Source organism: Watersipora subatra, chromosome 11, assembly GCF_963576615.1.
Source record: "Watersipora subatra chromosome 11, tzWatSuba1.1, whole genome shotgun sequence".
Lineage (NCBI taxonomy): Eukaryota > Metazoa > Bryozoa > Gymnolaemata > Cheilostomatida > Watersiporidae > Watersipora > Watersipora subatra.
In genome coordinates, this window is record NC_088718.1 from 32926941 (window position 1) to 32953044 (window position 26104).

The following is a 26104-nucleotide window of genomic DNA, read 5'->3' on the forward strand; positions in this document are numbered from 1 at the left end:
ACATGAGCAAAACTCTTAAACCAAACCTGAAAACGGAATTCTTCAGTCCAAAACATAAGATTCGTCAAGGTTTTGCGGATATCAAGCAATGCTAAGTTTCATAAAGGAAAGAGGATTGATATGATTGGGTAGTTATCTTTTGTTGCCTTCCTATTGGACACAGCTAGATCTATGCTATTGGTCAATTGTTTGTGAGAAAAATTAGAGCTCAGACTCGCACAGAATATGGTTTGTGCTATCATTGAACCAAATGACCAGAGAAATTAGGGTGAGTGTGACCTCCGAGATGAAACCAAGTTTTGGCAAAAATGGGAGCTCATGTAAACCGGATATCAATTTGTTTTATTATATTTTTTATTGGCGTTAGTAAGCATCAACAAAATAATGTTTTTTATTTCATGCCAAAAAATAAAAAAATGAAAAAACAGAAATCAGGAATTATTTAGTGAGTTGAACAGACGTGTTTTAAAAGTTGGTAATCTTATAGCATTGCGGAGGAGTCGGGATAGTGAATTGAAAGTCGTAGTAGCATTGAATGATGCAGTAATAATTATGCTTTCATGATGTCAACACGGTGGAGCCACATTAGGGCATGCGACAATAGTAATATGCTATCCTATTGTCACATGCCTAATGTGGCTTTATCGTGTTTACAAATGCTCCTCAAACTGACAGGTAGATTAGAGGTATAAAATGTAAACACTTACACTCTCTCTTTGAAGCCAGGAAACATGCAATTACCTCCAGTTAGTAAGATGTTGGCAGTGAAATGGGGCTGCATCGCTACAACAACAATAACGTTGCGAGTGTCTCATTGTCTAACATACAGTATTTATTTAATAGCATGCATACACTTGATCCCTATGATACTGTTCCTAAGAAATATGATGATAATGTGTTGACAATATATCTATATACACTATATATAACTCTTAGTGTTGGTATTTTGATTATCAGTCATCACTATGTCCAGTAATAGCGATAAAGTTTTAGGGATGAAAAATGCACTTCGTACTGGATTTGAACTCCGCACCTCTAGAGTTCTGGAGACGGCAAGCTTACCCATTAGATTACCTTTCCAACAGAGCATAGCAATTGATAGTGAAAATATTCTTTGCATCGATTAAAATACGAAGAACGGCGTTACGGCGTTACGTCGCACATAACGATTACCAGCTGGCCTCCTCGCACAGGTAGCAAAAGCAGCATATAAACAGTTGCAGGTAATGTATTGTAAAGGTAATGTAGTAGGTAAGGTAAAATAGGTGATGCAAGGTTTATAAGTTGTTTTTTATTACTTGTGCAACACAGGGTATTCAGCTAGTATCATATAAATGCAAAACTGAGCCAATTTGTGCATATCATAAAACCTTTTTTTGAACGTCATTACGACGCTGTACTTTTTAACCCTTCTCCTACAAACGAAGGTGATTTATTAGAGGTGACAATCAAATAGAGAGCGGCGCTGTATTTTTTGACTAGCTCGTCAGAATTTTGAGAAGAAAAATTTAATCCTTTTACAGGCGAGGCAATGCTAACGTCGTCTACAATTTGCACTCTCCATTGGACGGAGCAACATAAATGCTGTCAGCCTTGGCATTTTGCTAAACCGCTTTTCTTTTTGCTAAACCGTTTTCTTATATATGTACACATCAGAGTATCAAACCGAGTTATACAATAAACTAAATGTACTTTGAGTAAAACTTACTAGCCGGATATAGTTATTAATATTTCAATGGTGTTACTTTAAGTTTTAAAGAAAAAACTGTTTGGCTTTTGAGTTAGAAAACGGACTTCAATACGCCATAATAATGGCTGCTATTAAGTCGTACACTGTTCACAAAGAGTATTCTCATAGGTCAACAAAACGCTTTCAAGTCTTCAGGTCGAATTTTACAAAACATTATGGATGAATCTGAAAACAATGGTTCGGATTTAAACCTTAGTGACTTGGAATCAGAGTGCAGTTCTGATGATTGTGATGATCATCTTCCCAGGTACACCGTCACTAAAACCATGGCTACCACTACAGCAACAACGAAAGAATTAATTGTTATTGATGTAACCGAGTCACTATTAGTAGCATTTTGTTGGAACTTTTCTACTAATCATATGCTATTATGGATTTGTAAAGATTAAAAATGTCCAAGTGATGGTCCAATAAAGGTGGCGTTTAACTATAAAATGTCACTGCATTTTTCAACTCTTCTCCTATAGTGGTGTTCTATTAGAGGTAGCATTTCAAAAGAAGTTTTATACTATATTGAATGATACCAAATTGTGTCTGATAGATATTGGCTCATAATCACACTGAATCATGTTTAGTGTGTATTGGCTCATAATCACATCGAAGCATGCATAGCACATACCAGCTCATATAATGTCCAACCTATATTGGTTTAAGGAAAATTGTGTCTGACCCATTTACGGGAGCGCTCAACCATGTTTTTTGTACCAAATCTACTTTGAATATAACACTTAAAATTATCTGAATAAGAAATAATTATTTTTGACCTTACCAAAAAACTTATCGTGAATTAAAAACAGCTAACTAATTCTAAAAAAAATCAAGGAATATATGTATAAAATACAAAATATTTATAACTATAGATACGAAAAACATAATCATTTTATTAACTTGCTTTTGTTAAAAAAAACTTCTAACAAATGCTTGATTCAACTTATGGTTGCTTATAATAGTGATCAACTAAATGTTGACATGAATGTCTTTATCCTACCAAACTCACAGTAAATACATTATTACCAGGTTATTATAATGTGTTCAATTATCAGTATGACTGAATTATTATTGTTGACTTGGCCACAACAGAATTTATCATGAAATAAAAACCCCCATTCTAAAAAAATCTGAGAAAAAGATACTATCCCTAACAAAATCCTTGTAATTTCATTGGTCAATGAGGCAATTTTTGCTATTTGTGTCTGAAGCAATATGAGATATCTATTGCTAAGAAGCGGAAGTAAAAAAAAGCAAAATATAGGCAACAATCGCTTGGCCCGAAAAAAGGCTAAATTTATCTTCCCAATCTTCTAACGAGTTATTTGAAAAATACAACGCTCGTCTCTATTTGAACGCCACCTCCAACTGACCGCCACTAGAGAGGAAGGGTTAAAAATAGAGCACCATGGCGTTCAATTAGTTTTTGCAGTATTTATATACTTTTATTGTCCTAGTACCATAATCTTTTTTTTAAGAAACAAATGTCTTACATATGGTAACCCAAAAAATACAAAGTCAATCAATAAATGAAAAGGTATTGGTGCATGATGTCGTGAACGCAAAACAACAGTTTATAGAAAGAAGACTTGAAATCACGGTTTACACTGTTTTTAAAAATAAGCCATGTACAATGTAAATACGGTTTACGTAAAGAGTGGAATCATAAAGTTTATGTATACATCTTATCTCTTTACCAAAACATTGAAAGAGTCAGCAATGCAATGATTGAGAGCATGTTTGGGTACAAAATAAAATGGTTATTCTGAGTAAATATCTGGTATATCAGCTGGCTCCAAATTATGGCTGAAGCATTTTGACTCACACCTAATCATATCTGACCTTCATCCACTAGCATTAATATGTCTCAACCTGGACAAAACCAACTTCATTACTAAATACATGTATATGGGCTAGCAACAAATTGGCCTCGATGTACATTGGACTAGTACCAAATTATCTGTGATGTATATTGTACTAGTACCAAATCTTGTGATGTACATTAGACTAATACCAAATTGTCTGTGAAATATATTGTACTAGTATCAAATTATCTGTTATGTATATTGGACTAGTACCAAATTGCCTGTGATGTATGTTGTACTAATACCAAATCCTGTGATGTATATTGAATTAGTACCAATTCCTGTGATGTATACTGTACTAGTACCAAATTATCTGCAATGCATATTGGGCTAGTACCAAATTATCTGCAATGCATATTGGACTAGTACCAAATTATCTGTGTTGTATATTGGGCTACTACCAAATTGTCTGTGTTGTATATTGGGCTACTACCAAATTGCCTGTGCTGTATACTGGACTAGTACCAAATTGTCTGTGATGTATATTGGACTAGTACCAAATTATCTGCAATGCATATTGGGCTAGTACCAAATTATCTGCAATGCATATTGGACTAGTACCAAATTATCTGCAATGCATATTGGACTAGTACCCAATTATCTGCAATGCATTAGTGCCAAATTATCTGTGATGTATATTGGACTAGTACCAAATTGTCTGTGATGCATATTGGACTAGTACCAAATTATCTGCAATGCATATTGGACTAGTACTAAATTATCTGCAATGCATATTGGACTAGTACCCAATTATCTGCAATGCATATTGGACTAGTACCAAATTGTCTGTGATCTATATTGGACTAGTACCAAATTATCTGCCACGCATATTGGACTAGTACCAAATTGTCTGCAATGCATATTGTACTAGTGCCAAATTATCTGTGATGTATATTGGACTAGTACCAAATTGTCTGTGATGCATATTGGACTAATACCAAATTATCTTCAATACATATTGTACTAGTATCAAATTATCTGTGACATATTTTGTACTAGTACCAAATTGTCTGTGATGTATATTGGACTAGTATTAAATTATCTGCAATGCATATTGGACTAGTACCAAATTGTCTGTGATGTATATTGGACTAGTATTAAATTATCTGCAATGCATATTGGACTAGTACCAAATTGTCTGTGATGTATATTGGACTAGTATTAAATTATCTGCAATTCATATTGTACTTGTATCAAATTGGGTGTAAAACATCCTGGAACACTTGTAAACAGAGTCTTAATTAAAATGATGCAACAATCTATTAGCAAGCTACTTCACCTGATCAAAACTTTCAGTCAATTACATGTATATAAACAGATGAATCAGTAGAGAAGGATGGCAGATGGCAGCCGCTTCCCTGTGACATAACAACCCAGCCACACACCCTAATCATCCTTATTTGTAAGCTGATAAAATGGTGATTCACTGTCATGGCGTGTCCCTCTAAGAGTAAGCCTGAATGGTGAAGCCAAGAATGTGACATTTGAACAGAAATGCTTGTGAAGCTCTACTAGAGTAAGCTACATCTTTCTGTCATCCAAAAGAATTTATCGCTATGGACATTTTTATGTGAAAACTGGTGCGACAACTCTCATTAATAATCTAGTTTTTTTAACTAGTGTTTGCCATTGTTGTTTGCAATCGCAATCAAAAGACGAAACTTTGGTAGTTAAAAAAACCGTTGGGCTACATTATTACAGTGTCAATAGTCCGTGGCCTCATTTTTACGCGACAATTACAGGTTTTCAACACATGTCAGTTTACGTGATATGAACAAATTGCCTACGACCTCTGACAATTGTTTAAAATATAGGCTATTATCGCTAGCTCCTTAACGATGTCCCACTTAAAATCTGTCCTCTCAACAGAAAAAGATATATTGAACACCATATGTCAAACTATTTAATAAATTTGATTGACTATATGTTGCCCTTTCTATGAATTTTGTATGACATAGTCTAAAGTCTAAACAAATTGTCGTTCAAAATTAACTTATTGGCAATATGTATATATATATATTGCCAACAAGTATTTATTTATATATATTATTTATATGTATATGAATGAATTTTCTTTATAAATATTCTTTTGATTACCCCAGCAACGCCGGGCATTTACCTAGTATATACATTATATGTATAAATATGTAAGTATATACATACAGTATATGTGTATGTATATACAAAATGTATGTGCATACATATTTGCTTTATTGCCAATAAAGTAATACATATACACGTATATATATATATATATATATATATATATATATATATATGCCATAAATACTGAAGTATTTTTGACAACTTTATGCGTAAAGAATTGTACCTTCTCCAAAATTTATTCCATTACCGAGGTTCTTATCAAAGTAAACGTAATAAATAGTTAACTTTATCATGATAATTAGATATTGCTTCTGCTCCACCATACCATTGACCGATTCTATATAATAAATATAGGGTTTATTAACGGCGCTGGCCGAGACTTGGAGCAACACCCTTAGTTATCAGACAAGATCTACAATATTACTACTGATTAACTGAAGTTGTCCATAAGTTTACCTCTTTTCCTACTACACACACCTACGGGAGACCGCTTTATTGACATGCAGGATTGTGTATTCCGCACATGACACCATTTTAGTAATGTGTGGAATCGTTTATTCTGTTCAGGATGTGACTTTAGAAGCCACTGAATGCGTCATAAGAAAAAAAGTGGTCTTACTTGGCTTGTACTGGGAGTGGGCCTTACTTTCTTTTTTCTGAGACAAAAAAAAACGGCAGTTCATCGGATCCATTATCACACTAATGTCAAAACTGGAACTATGAAAAATAAAATGGTGTGATTCGAACTTTTTTCACCAGGACAGATGCCGTGGACATATTTGTCTCGACTATGCGTAGAAGATGCTGCCAATATTTTATCTCATCGGGACTCTGACTCTTCATTTAGAAGCAAAAGTAGCAGCAAATCTGATGATTCAGATGGTGACTGATTTTCTTGTAGCTAATGTTTCTAGGAAAAGTAGAGTGGAGAAACATATTTCATGGCGAATTTCCGATTTTTTTCATCTTGGATTTTAAAAAGTTTAAAGATATTATTGCGACTATTTATATTTGTTAAAACTAGTATATCTAGTAAAAAAAGAATGCACCGATCGGTCCCAATTTTTATTTTGAGAAATTTGGATCGATACGTTTCAAATTGTGGCAAAAAATGTCGGCCAATTTCTAAAATAGCAGTCTCAAAAAATTAATTACATCCCAACTAAAGACATATTAGGAAAGTGTTAACCATCATCAAGACGAGTAAATTGATAGAACAGCAATTGTCTCTCCACAGCTTTTCAAGGCGTACAGCGTCAAGAAAGCCTGTTTAGGCTTCATAACAAAAATACTGTTTGAAGTACTGGATAGTTTTTCTGCTCATCATGATACACCTCACGCCGCTTTCTTGTTATTTACAAAGTCCCCTTTCAAACCTTTGTTAGAAATTGTGACCGAGCAATTCTATGACAATAGAAATTTTATGAGGCATAAACGCCGCGCACCGCCTGGCTTTCTTTGTAAAGTGGATGAGCAATTCATATAGCTATGTCTAGCTGAATACTGTGTAGAACTGAACACAAGTTAAAGAGTACAAAAGTTATTCAACTATTATCACTTTTACGGAAGACAAATAGCCGGAGTTATTAGTTACGCTGAAACTTTTAGTGCAGCTATGTGGAAGGCAAACACTCTAGATACTAACAAATAAAAAGACTGGTCTACATTGTTTTGTGATTAAAAACAAACAATCGACTGTGCAACGCAAAATATATTTGGATTGGCATCCGAGTCTTTTGAGTATCAAAGGATTGGTTTTTGAATCTGCTCTTGTATTTTGAATAGTGCTATCTCTAAATCCTAGCACATCATTTATTTTGTCTTCGAAAAAACCAGCATTGCCCAAAAATAGAACATAAGATCAAAAGCCCAGCTAGCAGTGCTTCAAATCAGCCAAATATTTGTGCTTCGAAGTCCTCTGCAAAAGTGCAACATGCAAATGGGGTAACACGTGGAAGGACACAACGGTTTCTATGATACTTGGCTCTTTTCTATTGCCTAAAATAAATACATCTGTTTATCTTTTTGTATAGAAAACTGGGAAATGATTTTTAAACGAATAATGGACATTGGCTTGTTGGTTCTTAACCTTATCACCCTATCATACTTACTAGTACACTGGTGGTTTCGTGTATGGTGAGAGCTCGTCAGTAGTGACGCCCGAGACCGCACTCTTATCTCAAATTTTTGAGAATGCTTTAGTCGAGACACGATATCGTTTCGCCGAGATCTGGCCTAAACATTATACCAAGACATCACAGCAGTTATCTTCTCTCACGGGTGGACAACTCCATGTTTATTATTTGAGCGTTATATTTAAATTTTTTTAGGTTGTTCTCGCGAGCTCGGTTCTCAGGTTAGACACTAGTGATAGTTTGAGAAAAGACATATTTTTGTAAACAAATTTCATGATTATTATTTTTTTGCTACAGTTCAAGGCCGGTTTTAGTTTTTAGTCGTCTAAAAGCTATGTGTAGTTTACGTCTAGTTGTGTTTAATTGTTTACAAATTTTTTGCTAGCAAAATGATGTCATAAGTGGTGGAAACTGTGAAAGACAGAAGAGCTACGAGGCTCTATGCACGCGAAGTAAAACTGTGAGAAAATACACTGAATCGAACACAACTAGAATGAAACATCACCTAAAATGACGGCATGGCATTGATTTGGATGAAGAGGGGAAGGCTGGAGTCATTAGTTCTAAACGAAATCGCATTGAAGAAGATATTGTCAATAAGATCATATTTCTAAACAAGAACTATCTGTTTCTAGAGCACGAGTGAGAGTGGACTGATATACAGCGCTTCCACCAGATCAAATGCTTAATACTATGTTTACCCATTTGTGATTCCATATTACACTACACTAGTCTTAAAAGCATTGAGGATTGCAACTTATTTGTTCCACAGCGAGATATTTTCCTTGCCTACGCAGAAAAAAGCTTACTGTGGTTGTGTTGTATAATAAGCTGAGACCGACTGTTTGTAGCACTTGTGCTTGCGAATAATCTACATGTGTTTGGTATGTCAATGTTGTTTCGATCTCGTCTCGGTCTCGGCTCGCAATTCACTTCTCGTCTCGCGACACTTAGCTATTTCGACATCACCAATCATCAGGTGAGAGGATAAAACAAAGAGAATAATTATGTGCACAATCATTCGACTGGTGTTACCGCTTGAGATTAGTAAGCCGCATACCGTGAGTTCGAATCCCGCATGACACGATCTTTTTTCATAACTTCACACCACGATTTCGGACAAACAGTCGTACGGGGACACGACTCTTATTATCGTAAAGCTTACTTGGGCCGCAATTCCAACTCCCACAACTTTTGCTGACCAGAAGAAATATGACACAGGATAATACCGAGTTGCACTATGAATAGACTGTAAGAAGGAGATTACACAGATTACACGAATATTTTCACCCTTATAAATCTTTTCTATTTGCTAAACTTTCTGGATGCAGTAACTACCAGTCTAAACACGTACGTATATGGAAAGATGAAAGCGGATCATCCATCAAACACACTATTAGCATACGTCGTCGTACTTCAGAATGTCTATCGCAAGTTATTGACATTAGACAGGCTGACGTGTGTAAACAAGTGTCTCATTACGCAAGAACAAGCATTCACAGTTGTTTTATATACTTTTTGGCTGTATTAAAGATGCACTTACACAAAATTGTAGTAGATTTTATCAGATAGTATTAGTATTTTTCTATCATTTGTGGTTGTTTCTGATGTTTGAGGTGATCTGACTGCCAAGGTGCTTCAAGGTTAAAATCGACAAAACTTGATCACAGTTAAAACACTCAAAAGAAAAATATGTGCAGAAACGAAGTCACTAGTTGCTCAACTGTCTGTCCCTCTCATTATTAGTATCAGCTATTGCGATGAAATTAAAGTGTTACGCGTCTCTATTCTGTCGGTCCCTTTGCAGCTATAGACGTCATAATAGCAGTATCTTGAACCTGAGCGGCATAACCGCAAGCAAATTTTGTCGATTTTAATCTTGAAACATCCTGGCAGTCAAATCACCTCGAACATAAAAAACAGTCACATATAATAGAAAAATACCGAATCTGTACTTTCTAATGAAATCTATTACAATTTTGGGTGAGTTCATTTTTATCTAACCATCAGTATGAATCCTGGGAGATGAGAGTTGAAGATATGAACATATATAAATCCTGGGAGATGAGGGATGAACATATAAACATATATAAATCCTGGGAGATGAGAGTTGAAGATATGAACATATATAAATCCTGGGAGATGAGAGATGAAGATATGAACATATATAAATCCTGGGAGATGAGAGTTGAACATATGAGCATATATAAATCCTGGGAGATGAGAGATGAAGATATGAACATATATAAATCCTGGGAGATGAGAATTGAAGATATGAGCATATATAAATCCTGGGAGATGAGAGATGAAGATATGAACATATATAAATCCTGGGAGATGAGAGTTGAAGATATGAACATATATAAATCCTGGGAGATAAGAGATGAAGATATGAACATATATAAATCCTGGGAGATGAGAGATGAAGATATGAACATATATAAATCCTGGGAGATAAGAGATGAAGATATGAACATATATAAATCCTGGGAGATGAGAGATGAAGATATGAGCACATATAAATCCTGGGAGATGAGAGATGAAGATATGAACATATATAAATCCTGGGAGATGAGAGATGAAGATACGAACATATATAAATCCTGGGAGATGAGAGATGAAGATATGAACATATATAAATCCTGGGAGATGAGAGATGAAGATACGAACATATATAAATCCTGGGAGATGAGAGATGAAGATATGAACATATATAAATCCTGGAAGATGAGATATGAATATCGTCAAGAGAAGAAATTATTAACATGTTGCATACTTCAGAAGGCCTCTTGTAAGCTATTGACTTAGCACAAGCTGACGTGCGTCGACAGGTGTCTCATTATGCAAGAACAAGCATTAGCAAGTGTCATTGTGTCCAAAAAAGGCATTTGATCCAAACCTATTTGTTCTGCCACACGCATGTCTACTCGAGCTGAGAAAAATCACTTATCATTACCAGAAATAAATTGGAACAGACCGCCTGCGCAAAACCAAACCTTATGTAACATTATTAGTCAGAACATGGTGGTCCAATCATACGTGAACTAGCAAATATGTTTTCAACAAATAGCAAATTCTACATTTTGTTTAATGACCATCTTAGACTAATTTATCATTAAATAGATTTGGAATGTTTAATAAAATATAGAGTGCATCCTCGGGACACGATTACCTTGTTATACGAGTTTTTAGCCATACGATGCAAGCCCTGGAATGGATTAAAATCGTATCTCAAGGGTGCAATGTATAGCCAGTACAGTAAGCATACAATACAAAATTAGTTCTGGAAGCAGATAGCAAAAATGAATAATTACTTTTCATGACACAACCATGTTTAAATTTTTTAAATGCGACTCTGAGGTAATAGTAGGCAAACGAATGGGAATGTCATAAATTTCATCGCTGTGTATCTTTAAACAAGCTAGACAGACTTCACATGATGAAAATGAGATAAAAAATTATAAGCTAATTTTATAAAAAGAAATAGATGCAAATGGTTGAAGTTTCGATAGTTTTTAATGTACAGTATAAAATAAAAATAACTGTATCCCAAAAATCAAACCTATCATTTCCAAAACCTAAATGGACATCAGTCTACGAAAGAGCTAAAACTTCGAGGAGTTTGATAGCTCAGACAACAAATGGTAAACAGATGAAATTTGCACAGCAATGCGTATCTACAATGTGAAAAGTGTCAACGTGTCATATACTTAGTGTACGATTCGTTAGGAATTCTGGCTATATGAGACAGGTCATGACTAAAACCGGAGTGTGACGAGGGTACCGACTTTACAGTGGCTTTACAAATATAGAGAAAACATTGTCTTTGAAAGTATTTAGTTTATGATTAGCCAATAATTGGGTATATTTTAAAACCGATCATCTCCATCTACCATTGTGCGTGGTGTATGCGTGTGTGTGTGTGGGTGTGTTAGCCTATGTAAATGCTATGCACTATCACATTTTTTGCCTGATTTTGTCCAAACTTGGCGTACATATACTCGGTGTATTCCGCCAGGTCGCTAACAAAATTTGGTTTAAAATTACATCTGGTTCCTGAGAGCCCGTCTCTTAAACATCCACCCGCTGACTATTTGATTAAACATGATAGTAATCCTGGGCATCGCCAGGATTTCTCAGATTAGTTAACAAATTTGCTACACATCACTTCCTAAACTTGATAGCTTCATTGCAATATGGTGCAAAGTAAGGTCTACTCGTGAGTCCTCTTTCTAGAGGTCAAGGTCAAGTTATAAGAACTGACACATTTTTAATGATGACTTACCTTATATTGCTAATAAAACATTCCCGATCTGAATCACTTTAAACTCCCAAGTCAGTATTTTCAACTTTTTTATAATAATAATAACGTTTTATTGGCAGCAATATTGATGCAAATTATACACATTAAACTCTGAGATGAGGCGATAGGTCAATTTCTCCTGTTGATATTAGTATTCCGATTGTAATAGTAAGGTAAATTAGCGAAGGTTTAACTTCCGAAAATGTGGATTCAAGCAAATCATCAGTCATCCTTATAACTACAGGTTGTTATAAACTATAAGATTCTCCACTTTTATTTTTTAATTTTCTATGCTTAATCTGAAAGGTTCTTTACACTCAAATATGCAGTGTAATAGCATCGGGTACTTGTACTACCGCGGAGAGCCCGGTATACATACAGTGCAACAATTGTGAATGCATATTTTTGAACCATTATGAAAAAAAAAAACTTTCTTAACGACCGCAAGTGTTCAGGTTAATATCGTGTTAAATTCTAGTGTCTGAAAAAATGCTATTTTCAACCTTATTTTGCGATAAAAAGTTGGTGACCGAAATTTCCTTGACAATGGTAAAACATGCATTAGGTCAGATTTTTTGCAGCGTAAGACGAGGAACGAGCTATAAAAGCAAAGCACATATTGATTTAGTGTAAAGAGCGCCAAGTCATCTTTGAGCATAACTTTTGATATAGCGGAGCTAGATTGTCCAAATAAAACCACAATGCAGAGAATAAGCCTTCGACAAGCACATTCCTAGATGCGTAATGATAGCTTTCATAATTTTGGAAATGGATGAAAAATAACTCATTTGAGGTCATAAGGTGTGTCTCCAGTTCGGTTATGTAAGGCTTTGGTGACTCTTCCCCCGTTTTTGTGCGCTTGAGTACATAACAAAGAGTTAATTTCTGGTTAATAAGGGCAACATTATCTAATATACTCATCCATATTTATATGTTGTTCGCTATATTTTAATAACTATTCTCTCATATTTCTAATTATTATGGTAGGCCTTTGAAGGACAATGGAGGAATAGTAATGGTTACCTGAGTCGGTGAGTCCAATTACATGGTTGATAGCCTCCGCTACTCCAATCTGCTCAAGTCCAACATCCGATGGCCTAAACAGTATCTCCGGAACAGTAATTCTCTCACTGTTCATACGAATCACCTGAATTAATAAATCGGTGCAGAATGACCGGGATGGGCAAATCAGCAACAATCACTCTATTGATAAATCAGTTACGAAATACCTGCACATACAAATCAGTTACAAATCCCCTTCATGTACAAATCAATCACTATTTACCTGCATGTACAAATCAGTTACAAATCACCTGCACAAACAAATCAGTTACAAATTACCGGCACATACAAATCAATTACGAATTACCTACAAATCAATTACGAATTACCTGCATGTATAAATCAATTACTAACTACCTGCATGTACAAATCAGTTACTAATTACCTGCATGTGCAAACCAGTTACGAATTACCTGCAAATACAAATCGGCTACGAATTACTTGCACATACGAATAAGTAATGAATTACCTGCACATAAGAATCAGTTATAAATTACCTGCACATACAAAACCGCTACGAAATACCTACATGATGGGTCAGCAGGGCAATGACTGGAGTTATCACAAAGAAAACTTGAGAAATGCGTGCATTAATCTTCCCATAATTGAATAATTATAAATTCCAGAGGAATTTAACCCTTTGACTGGGTGAAAGCCTCGCAAAAAACACCAGAAAGTCGTGTAATTTATTTTTGAATATTCAATAAAATTGGTATTTTATGAACATGCATAGCTCAACCTTATATATTTATTTCTATGAACAAAATATTTTGTACACAAACATTCATTTACATATCTACTACTACAAAAAAACTACAACCATGTACAATTGTCCCTGTATGAAATTCTTGGAAGCATTCCTTTCAGTAGAGTCCAACGCTATAACGTAGCCGTGCGAGCTAACATAACGATCATTTTTTTCAGTATATTCCAAGTATATTAAAAGTTCAAAAAATTTATATCACTTCTATCATCTGAGTCATTTTTATTCTGGTCAGAGAAAAAATCACTAACGGTCGCAGGATCAAATAAATTTGGTTTTTTAACATTTTGAACGTCGAGCCGATGTTGACTGGTTTTTCCAACTTTTATCCTTTTCCAAGGAGGCCCAATTTCTTTAGCTTTTAGCAAAAAGCAACGCCTCTCAGATAATCGTTTCATATTGTAATTCATCGACTAATATCTCGTTGATGATATTTAAAACTTACTAGCGTTCATATCCTTTGTTTAATGTTACTAGAGACAGCTTTATAAACGCCTACTGAATACGACATAAATGTCGTTTCCCAACGCAACCGATAAATGACATTTTTGTCGTTTCCCCAGACAAAGGGTTAAAGAACCAAAGAATGCTTTTCAAAGACTAATTTATGGTTTTTCAAATTGTCTTCTCAATGTGACAGAGAAGGCAAATCCGAATTACCATTTAACTCCGAGTGCAATCATTCAGCACTTTAATACCTAACCTTGTATATACAAGCAGGTCCCTTGATCCTAGATCATATTAACAACTTTATATTGACTGTGAAAGTACTTATAATAGCACAATTCTTTTTGTACTGAATATCATATTGAAGCTTCAAGCCTTTACAAAACAATAAAATAAACAGAAATCAAATATAGTAAGTCATCTTGTTTACACTCTTTCAAAGAAGTGACGTTTTAGATGCAACTGAATAAACAAAAAGATTATAAAATACCATTTTTGACAGCGTGTGTATTTGTTATGAATATAAAGAAATAGTTTTAGTATAAAGCTCTTGTTGCTGAGGAAGTTTTCTAGTTTTGTCACTTTCTGATCCTTCATTACTTTGAACTTTAATCAGTGTGTTATTAGAAACTAATGTCCTGACAGTAGCCATTTTTTACTTCTCTGTATGTTTAAAGTGCCCTCAGAATTTTGGTGATATCTCAAGAATAGCACTCTGAATGACTCGTAACTTCGGAATTTAACTGAAAACTTACCACGTGCAAAGCGACCACAATTTTGTAACGCAACCTAAACCGGAAGTGGGGGAAAACAACACAAAACTACGACGGTGAGTTTTCTTCAGCGTAGGATCTGCTGAGAAAACAAAAACTCAAATTATCTTGGCCCCAGGCTTCAAACTGTTAATGAGCAGAATCACTACTGTTGCATGCTACGAATTTTTGTTGTATTTTTCATCTTAGTAGCATGTGAATGGTTTCAAACATAGCATATTTAATTCTTCGAAGTGATTCAAACCTCCGATTCAAGCGGGGTACTTTTTAAAACATCGTATCAACAACGAAGTACCGCGTATGATGTAACCATCAATATTTGTATTATTGCATAAATATTTGCGATCTGAGGTTGGATTTTCATTGTCTTCATTGGTGATGTCCTTACAGCATACCTACGCAGCCCTGTTTTCAACGCACGTGTTTTAAAAATATTACCTCCGAAATAAAAAAATACTAACTCTGAATTTGAAAGAAAAATATCCTACACGCTTTGACATTTGACGCATTTTAATAGTGTCAGCCACGATATAAAATATGCGCCCCGCCGTAGCTAAAAGCGCAACAGGCTAATAATATAGAAAACGCGGAGTTGTGCGACAATTTTTTCGCAGCATGTAAACACGTCAGCTATGAACACTTGCGAGTTGTGCGACCACTCCTGTGTATCATGTAAATATGTCTTCCTCATTCCTACGATCAAAACCATAATTTCTCAGCTCACAAACTCGTAGCATGCAACTTTAGCGTACGAGTCAAAGTAGATTTGAAATTCATCTGTTCATGAGCAACATCTGTATAGGACAAGCGAATACAACAAATAATCTCGGCTGCGACTAAGAGCATTACTAATGAAAATTCATCCAGCTTGTTAGAAGAATGTAATTCTTGTAGCATTTGTTGCTGACTTGGACTATTTTATTCCACTGATTGGCTAGTGACCAGTCAATGATCATGTTGACAACTGTAAACCACATATTCAAAGAGTGAATTTTGAATGTAAAGTGTAAGGAAAAATGGCCTGACCTGTTCTTGCTTGCTGCCAGACTCGTTAGGCTTTTTGACGTATCCTCGTTTGATGTGAGTGTAGTCAGGAAGAACATAGTCGACAGCCAATGTGTTAGCTTCTCCTCGTAGACTGAACATAACATAAACTACATCTTTGGTCTTGTATTTATTCTATTGACGATAAGCATGCAAATTTAGCAATAGAATCCAATGAAAATATGTAGCAACTGGATTGTAGACCAACAAGATTTCTATCTCTAAAACTGAGCAATCTAGCAATACACATACAATAATACCTTCAGATATGACCAAGACCCGTGATTCCGGGTCCCTAACTCGTATGTCAATTCAATTGTATCTCAAGGCAAATTTTATCTTATAAAATACTTAAATACAAATTAATTCATTCTGACCTTCTAAAAAAACCTAACAACAGGATATTACAACAGAAAGATGGGTTTTTAATTGTTCTAATTCACCACCTATGCTCACAAAGTAACAAATATCTATCTAGTGGTTATAAACTATAATAAAATGGAGCATTATTATGTACAGTATTGTATGGAGTTCTTACCATCGAGACAGACATTAGCAGCTGACCACGGTGTGAGAGAGATTTGACAGCAATGCATGCGATACGCTACACTTTTGTGACACTTCTTAACATAACAATCTTTAACTTGAATGGATTTAGCTTACTATTTACAAACTTAAACATAAGTTTTAATTTTACACTAAACTTAATTCTAATCATGTTTTCATTTTCTTTTCTATTTTCTTCCAGTTTTGGTTCGGCTCTCTTTGCATCGCTTTTAGATTCGGTTTCACCTGCATTTTTAGCCAAACTTTAAATCCTTTTTGATCCGACACGAAGGGCCAAACGATGCTGTTCTCGCAATCGGTCCCTCGCATACTTGTCCATCTAGCGGCCGATCAGGAACCATCTCATAGGCTTATATCTCAAATTTGTCTCATATTTCAAAGCAAAAAATTTCTTAGAATTTTCTTCAAATCTTAAATTTCTTGTACCCCAGTATTTCAAGGTATTACTGTACTGCAAATTATAATGCAAAGGTCACCGCTGTTGATAAATAAATTGCAAAGCAGAGTTAAGTGCATCACATACCGGCTGATAGACATGTCTTGCTTAAACTGGGTAGACACAAAGCAGACATCCTCCTTGCATTGGTTCATCACATACGTTTCATCCATGACCATCAGCTGCCTGCATAGAGAGACGACAGCACTGATACGAGCATGGTAGAAGCGATGAATGCTGATAGTAGTAACAGACAATGTGTTCTGCAAGAAGAGATAACATTACCAGCGTTTGCATTCTAAAAGAGAAGATAAAAGTAACAGACTAACCCTTCTACTATGGAAAAACAACAGTACCAGATTATGTGTTCAGCAAGGTAAGATAATCATACCAGACTACGCGTTCTGCAAATAATGGTACTGGAAAGAGACCAGTATGAAACTATGCCTTATGCAAGAAAAAACAACAGTGACAGACTATGTATTCCGCAAGGGGAGACAAAAGTTACAGACTATGTGTTATGCAAGGGTAAATAACAGGGACAGACTATGTGTTATGCAAGGGGAAATAACAGTGACAGACTATGTGTTATGCAAGGGTAAATAACAGTGACAGACTATGTGTTATGCAAGGGTAAATAACAGTGACAGACTAGGTGTTATGCAAGGGTAAATAACAGTGACAGACTAGGTGTTATGCAAGGGTAAATAACAGTGACAGACTAGGTGTTATGCAAGGGTAAATAACAGTGACAGACTAGGTGTTATGCAAGGGTAAATAACAGTGACAGACTAGGTGTTATGCAAGGGTAAATAACAGTGTCAGACTAAGTGTTATGCAAGAGTAAATAACAGTGACAGACTAGGTGTTATGCAAGGGGAAATAATAGTGACAGACTAGGTGTTATGCAAGGGTAAATAACAGTGACAGACTAGGTGTTATGCAAGGGTAAATAACAGTGACAGACTAGGTGTTCTTCAAGGGTAAATAACAGTGACAGACTAGGTGTTACGCAAGGGTAAATAACAGTGACAGACTAGGTGTTCTTCGAAGGAAGATAACTATAAGATATCAGTGTTCTGCAAGGGAAGAAAAAAGGGGACACTTGAAAACCAAATCACACTTTCCAAAGGACTCATATCTCAGTCGAAGCAACAAAGGTTAGTAGAGCGTCTACACCAGTCAAAATCAAACTTTCTTATAATCCGTAGCGCAGCAAGAACTTAATAGAGAGAATTAACATACCTGTAAGATATGATTTCCTTTAAATTGTTGGTGAGCAGTTTCCCTCCTACATCTAACCTGCAACACAAGTGCAATGCTCACCTAGTTGTGAAATACATGACAAGTTGTCCACTCCTTTTTTGATGAAAGAATAATAGAGAAGGCAACTCTCAATTTTGAATTCAATCACTCCACTTGGGCTACTCATGTACAGTTGTTTATGGTATATTCACTTCCAAACCGCTGTCTAAGTATGGTAGACCAGCATTCACCCAACGTTCATTGTACAGGCTGTGAATTTTGCCTGTCTGATCAACACATTTAAGAACAATTGTTTAGATTAATCTGAGTAGATGACTGACCAGTCAGTAAAATCAAGCATAGACTTGACGACTGTAACTAACAAATTCTTCAGATTTGAGAAACTATTTGACCAAGCATCTGAAATAGTCTCCAATATATGACGACCAAAGCATCTAGAAACATTGCAGTAAAGAAAGTCGCTGCATAAATAATAAGTCTCTTGACATAGTTCGATTCTACACTGTACTTTATGCATTTTCTTTCATAGCTTCAAAATTGGGAATTCTAGAAAGACTAGTTCAGGTGATGAATAAAGGAAAATAAAAATTGCCAAAAAATGAACATATTTCAATCGGTTCTTCAAGTCTTTGAAGTCATATTTTAACAATTGTTAGGGAGAAAGTAAAAGTAATGCAAAGAAAACCTGGAACGAGTAAAATAGGGGACGATGGGCATAATGGTTAAAGATGAAGCCTAAGAAATACAAAAATAAAAGACAAAAATTTATAAGCAAAAAACTTATCATTTAAAAAGATTATAAGTTATGTAATTAAAAATCAGTTAGGCTTCTTACATATATTTAAGACTTTTACAAAATGTATTTGTGTTTCTATCTCTACTATAATAAGAGTTGTGTGTGTCCGTCATGACGGTTAGAGGTTAGAGGTTGGGAAACAAGATTACATCATATGGGATTCAAACTGCCGATATTCGGCATAACAGCCCGAGACTCTCACACCTGGTCTAATTGTCTGCCTTCCAGCGTAACAGCATAGTTGTGCGAATACTCACTCTTTGTGCTTTATCGACACACCTGACGATTTCTTTCAGAACTCGAGACTGTCAGGGTACTCGTGTTATATATATATATATATATAATTACTTGAAGTTTTTACTGGTAAGTTGGGAGCTGAGAGACAAATTAAACCAAATGCAGTCCAACATCTGTTCTCAAATGCCTTACAAACCCATACTAAAAAGATTGCAAAGCTCTAACAATCTAAACTCAAACTCCTCTATCCCTGGTATTTTTGTTATTCAATCGTTGCGGGGAAAATGAGTTTGTCATGGTTGACAGAATTCTGTCAGCATTTGGTTTTGTATTATTTATTTTTTATACTTTATTAGTAAATAATGTATAAGTCTATGTATAAGTCTATGTATAAGTCTATGCATAAGTCTATGTATAAGTCTATGCATAAGTCTAAGTATAAGTCTATGCATAAGTCTATGTATAAGTCTATGCATAAGTCTATGTATAAGTCTATGCATAAGTCTATGTATAAGTCTATGCATAAGTCTATGTATAAGTCTATGCATAAGTCTATGTATACAAGTTTTTATCATACGCAAGCATCTGATGAAACAAGACTGAGATAGGAGTTTCTAAAGACACAGTAATACATTCCTCAGTCTACCCTGCTGCTATTAATAAAGTATTTATAGTGAAATTATGTAAAAATGTCGATTTCTAACTTTGAAAAATTTAAATTAGATTATGAAATAAATAAAAATCATTTTGAAGTTTTATTAATTTTTTTTCAACTTTTCTGGAATGGATTGTGGTCAAAAACCAACATTTAGACTGTCCTTGTTTTGGAGATTCTCCAAGTTTTAAACTGTTGCACTCTCATTAGCTTTAATCTGTAGCCTGTAAAACACGTAACCCTTTATACCCTTCTATAACCATTTATACAACATTTTCACCTGGCACAGTGCCAACACCATAATGAATTCATGATGTATAGCGGGGGCACTGTATACTTATGTCAAGTATATTTATGTCAATTTTTAAATGTTTGCACTTGATAATAAACAAGAAATTGTAGATAGCTCTTTTTGGAGTCAAAGGCCATTAATGTTTGAGAAATGACATGCCAGTTTCTGAGAAAAAATCTTCGTTATTGTCTTGACCAGTAGAATCTAACATTATCTGTAATTGGGAGATATTATGTGCCTATCTACATGTATTTACGCAAGAAAAACAATTACGAACTACCATAATGATAAGCCATCACCAGTAGTTCCACTCACCTTTTAGTAAACTGTTGTAGTCGTTTCCCCTTGTAATAAGGAGTGATATGTGTAAAGGAATAACCACTGTCCACTACTAATGTACAAGGAGGTGTAGTAGCACAACCCTTCCCATATTTTAACTGACTCAGATATGAAGCTAAAATGAAACACAAACAAATATAAGACCAGTGTTTAACGACACATGCCTATGATCTTCTCTCTATACTCTTGCCTAAACACATCGAAGCCTAACCTTGTATACAACAACAAGCCCCCTGATCCTAGACCATATTAACAACTTTTCCTCAGCTGTGAAAGTACTTAGGGTAATACAACTCCTATTAAACTGAATACCATATTGAAGCTCTAAGCTTATAGAACTCAATGAAAAAAACAGAAATTAAATACAGTGCACCCTCGGGATACGATTACCCTGATATACGATTTTTTCACCTTACGAAGTTGAACACTGTGAGATCTTCACCTCGCTATATGAATTTTATTTCACGATACGATTTTGAGAAAAGTTTTTCCCGAGTTAAAATTTGGCGGTCGGTGTGCTCATAACGCACGTCGAAATAACAAAGACACCAAAATACAGTTTGCCGAAAACATTTTCAGAACGTTTAGAAGAGATACGATGACCGACTTCTCTCAGGACAGCATTTCGCGTGGAAATTTCATGTAAAATACACAAGCGAGAGCAAATATTCATTTTCAGTGTTATACTCACTTTTACTATAAACTTTTAGTCAGCATACATATATAACTACCAGTATCCATAACTACCAGTATCCATATTTAATTCGTTAGCTATGGAATCTGAGACCGATACAAATGTTACAAAACGAAGAAAAAATGATTTCCATGTCAACAAAGTTGAAAGTAATAAATAAATAAGAAGAAAGCGCCCGTATTGTTAATATTGTCAAGGAATATGGTCGTAACTAATCAGAATTTGCAGTTATTATTAAAGCAAGCACAAGGAGGAGCTTACGACTGATGATTTGAAACAGTTGGGAGGCCATGCACGCGATCAGCATTAAAGAGGAGCAACCCTTTAGTATGGACGAGGGCCGAGGAACTAGAAGATACAGAAAAACCTACATTGGCAGAAATATTTCAAGTGTTTAATTTACTGATGTGGACTGGTACATAAAACCAATGCGTGTGGAATGTATATCATTATTTATATTTTTGTGGATGTTTTATTCATTTTGTTTTATTTATTTCATTATGATTTTATGTTTTATTTTCATGTTCAACCATGTCTTTGCAGTCCGGCCTGTTCTCTACTACGTAAATACAATTCATTGTATGTATGTAACTCATATATAACTAGCTACTCAAGATAGTTGACGCATCCACATTACTTTCTGAAACTTGCTAAAGCCCTGTCCTCTAGGGTATAAATACGTCCAAACTTTGTATGTTTGGTTACATTGATTCTTGTGCACATTTCATACATGACAAACTGCTGTACCACCTTCTCTGGATCTTTTTACAAGTGTTAGCTAGCTAGCAATTTTCTGCATTGCACCATCAACCTTTTTCTTTTAAACCAGTAGAAAAATTGGACAGGAATGGACAACTTCTTTTAGCCTCCTAAAAAAATTCCAATTCATTACGTATTAAATTTATTTTCAAGTGTACAGCAACATAATTAGCATTGATACGCTTTTGCCTCCTCTGCTTTACTCGCTACATGTTCCTGCTGAAGCCACGTTACTCCAAAGGTATGTACGCCCTGTATAGCAAATAAAATTTTATTTTTCTTTTCGGTAGCCATTAAATGGTCAAGTGTGCGGAGAGGCCGCTTTCTATAACTGCATCGCTTGGCCTAATTAATTTAGGTTGAAAAAGGTTTCAACCAGACACGCTAAATTTTATAGTGAAAGTGAAGATAGGAACTGTGGAAGGATAAAATTTCGTGATAAAAAGTTGAAATTCAGTAAAATAGTTCAAAATACATACTAAAACTTAGTTTTAAGTGTAAGTTTAGCAAGCTAAACTTATTTGAAGTGAATTCAAAGTTTATGTTATGCGTACCTTTTGAAGGTAAGAACTCCTTACCATACGTACTGCATTTGGTAAACACATTATAATTTTGTATTTTATTGCAGATCGTAACCATTAAAATACAGTAAATACAATACAGTTATTTTAGGTAACTATAATTACTAAAGTTAACATACTATTTTGTTGCTAATTGTTGATGTACACATTTTTATAAAAAATTTGACGATTTTTACCAGGGGATGTTTGCATTGTATAATTACAATGGTCTCTATACCCCGATATACGAATTTTTCACCATACGATACCAACTCTGGAACCAATTAACAACGTATCTCGAGGGTGAACTGTATAGCAAATAGTTTTTACTCTCTCCCAAAAAGTGATGATTTAAAGGTAACTAAACTTAATGACTGCAATACACTGAGTCTAATAGAGTGTGTATATTTGTTATGAATAGAAAAACTAATAGTTTTAGTGTGAAACTCTTGTTGCTAAGAAAAAGAAACTTTCTAGCTTCTTCTATTTTCAACACTTTATTAACAAGAACTCCAATCAGTGTCTCATTAGAAACTAGTGTCCCGACGACAACCATTCTTCACTTCTGGGTCAATTAGAAGTGCCCTCAATATTTCGATGATATCTCGAGAATTGATTATCAAATTGACTTGAAACTTTGGAATTTATGTGAAAAAGTATTACGCACAAAATGACCAGACTTTTGTAAATTCAGCAAAACCGGAAGTGGGAGAAAACAACAGAGGATAGCTTTTTCGGGTGTAGGATCTGAAGAGAAGACAACACCAGAATTATCTACGGCCCGGCTTTAATAATGTGTTAAATCATACTAGAGCTGCAGGAGAAAACCAAATTATACAGCCATTTGAGCTCTCTTCATTGGGTGTACGCTAACAAAGTCAGACAGAGTTCGTTAAAAAGTAATAAGTGCATGGACGAGGAAGCGTCATTAAGAGCCCTTTCCTGAAACTCATCCAAATATTTTGATGTTCTTAGACTATGCTAGATGAAAACTTGCTTTAAGACAAATGCGTCGTGTATATTAATAAAACCAGTGGATTCATTTGTGGGCCCTCAAAAGAGTAATCACTGTGTAAGCCGCGTATGGCTGAAATAGGCAGGTAGAGGATAACTCCACGTTTGTGGATAAACTCAACAAACACTCATATTCCATGATTCCATAACCCATTTCTTGGTACTTTGTCATGAAAAACACCCAAAGTTGCCTTCGCACTCGATAATAAAGGTGTGTACGCCAAGACAATTTGTCGGAGTTGTGTTTACGCGGAGAAAGTTGAGTTGCAAAGGCTTACAGTCTGTTTACAACTCGCTATATATTTTCGCAGAGACTTTATAACAAACCAACACATACTCTGACTATATAAATGTGTCACCGTTTTAGCCAATGAAATACAACACCGATAACCATTTCATTCGCTTGTATTTTCAGCGCCATTCACATCGCGGGATATGATTGGTCAATTCAATGTTGTATTCCGTCAATGACAGCCGTCAAAACAGACAAACATATTATGCAGCATTTCACCAATCTTGGGTCGGCAACTGGGACAAACATTGTCAACATGGAAGCAACTCCAGTAAATTTTCCTGGAGTAAACGCACTATTATCGACAAGAATCTGCCGAACACTTCAGCGGCAGATCATTCAAGAGAGATTTGATTAGTCAATTACTCAGCCTTCAAACTGATCCCATTCAAATTTCATTCAGCAGGTTATTCTTTGACAATAACCAATCAGAAAGGACTCTAACATCTAATATTTTATTAGGGAGACTCATCAGTGCTACTTTAAGGTTTAATTTCATTTAGTCTTTACACATACTTGTAAGTATCAAGGCCTAACCTCATCATGCCTTAACGAGTAGGAACTAAGCTTTCGTTTAGTTTTTTGAACTTAATCCATATTATAACTATATCTTCAATTTTGCTTAATGTTATATTTCTACTAATTGATGAAATAAAATATAACATACACACACGCTCGCGCACAAAGAGCACATAAAACTACCCTAAAACAGCCTTCGAATATCCATGAGAGATTGGCCCCTGCTGATTTTAACTCGTTGCCTTTTACCTTAATAAATTATTTAATGCTTTTATTATTAGCTAAAATAATCGTTTATATATTATCATTTACATATTATGTAAACTATCAAGCCATTTGTGTTATTATTTAAGTTTCTTATCTCCAATGTTGTAATATTGGAAGAACTCACCAATGAATGAGCTCAACATTCGGAGTCATCTACTCATTGTGTGGCGTGGCAAAAATAAAAGACTTGACAAATGAGTTGTGTTCTCATTCAACATCTACCCTACAGGATGAATTCATTCGCGGAGTTATATTTCGCGAAAGTTGTCTTTTCATGCATATTCGCGGATGAATTTATTCGCGGCAGAAAATTGCCACTCTCTAGGAAAAGTTAACTCTATTGCGGCTAGTAATAGATATTCCTACGCATGCGCACACCACGTGTTCCGGTTTATATTTAGCTTACAACTGCTAGGCGATCGTGCTATTCTACGGTAAACAATTTTTGCTGCGTCCAGAGGTTTTCACGAATATTTATCGCTTTGGAGGCCTTTGATAAGCCAACAACTTGTGGTAAGTAATGAGTTTTTTACATGTACTAAATTAGTTGAATTTTACTTTGGCTCTTCGGTAAAACGCAATACTAATTTTTTCCATCCATACTGCTTCATTATTTGTTTTAGTGTGAGAGAGATTTTTCATCATACACCGAAGAACAATGATTGCAAGGGTGGTAGATGTCATTCTTAGAAGATCACCAATCATTCAGGGAGGTCTGGAAATTGAGGTTGAAGTGACCGCAGCTACTTACGAGAAGAATATATTTTTTTTTTAAAAAGGAACAAAAACGCCTTTACGAGCACAAATCTTTGGCCAACCGGCAGAACTTTGCAATAGTAAGCCACGAGGAGAGTTCTGATGATAACTTCCTTACCAGCCATGTAGTAGCGAGAGAATCTCCTTCAACACCTACCCAAGACGGTGACAGCGACAAAGCTGCTATTGCCAAAATAACTAGTCAGAAAGCATCATTACACGCTAGTATTCACATATCAAGAGTACCAGTTTAATGTTATTGCTAGACAACCGCCATATGGACTAAACTGTTTATATTTATTCCATTCATCGTTTGTAAAATTTTATTTGTATTTGAAACATTTTATTTGTACACTCAAGTTTGTAATAAATTATAATACATCTATACATGAAATAAAATATATAATTTAATCATGTTT

The 26104-nt window shown here is 35.1% G+C and overlaps 1 protein-coding gene across 1 annotated transcript in view; it reads right to left on the bottom strand.

Annotated features, from left to right (window-relative positions):
- LOC137408223 (actin-related protein 6-like) overlaps positions 1-26104 on the bottom strand; it is a 67854-nt gene that overhangs the window by 29646 nt on the left and 12104 nt on the right. Inside the window, exons 5-10 of the mRNA XM_068094645.1 lie at positions 20801-20939; positions 18485-18541; positions 17327-17425; positions 16219-16330; positions 13171-13294; positions 708-783 (exon numbers count right to left, since the gene is read on the bottom strand). Coding sequence (XP_067950746.1) covers positions 708-783; positions 13171-13294; positions 16219-16330; positions 17327-17425; positions 18485-18541; positions 20801-20939 — 607 coding nt within the window. The remainder of the gene's footprint in view (positions 1-707; positions 784-13170; positions 13295-16218; positions 16331-17326; positions 17426-18484; positions 18542-20800; positions 20940-26104) is intronic.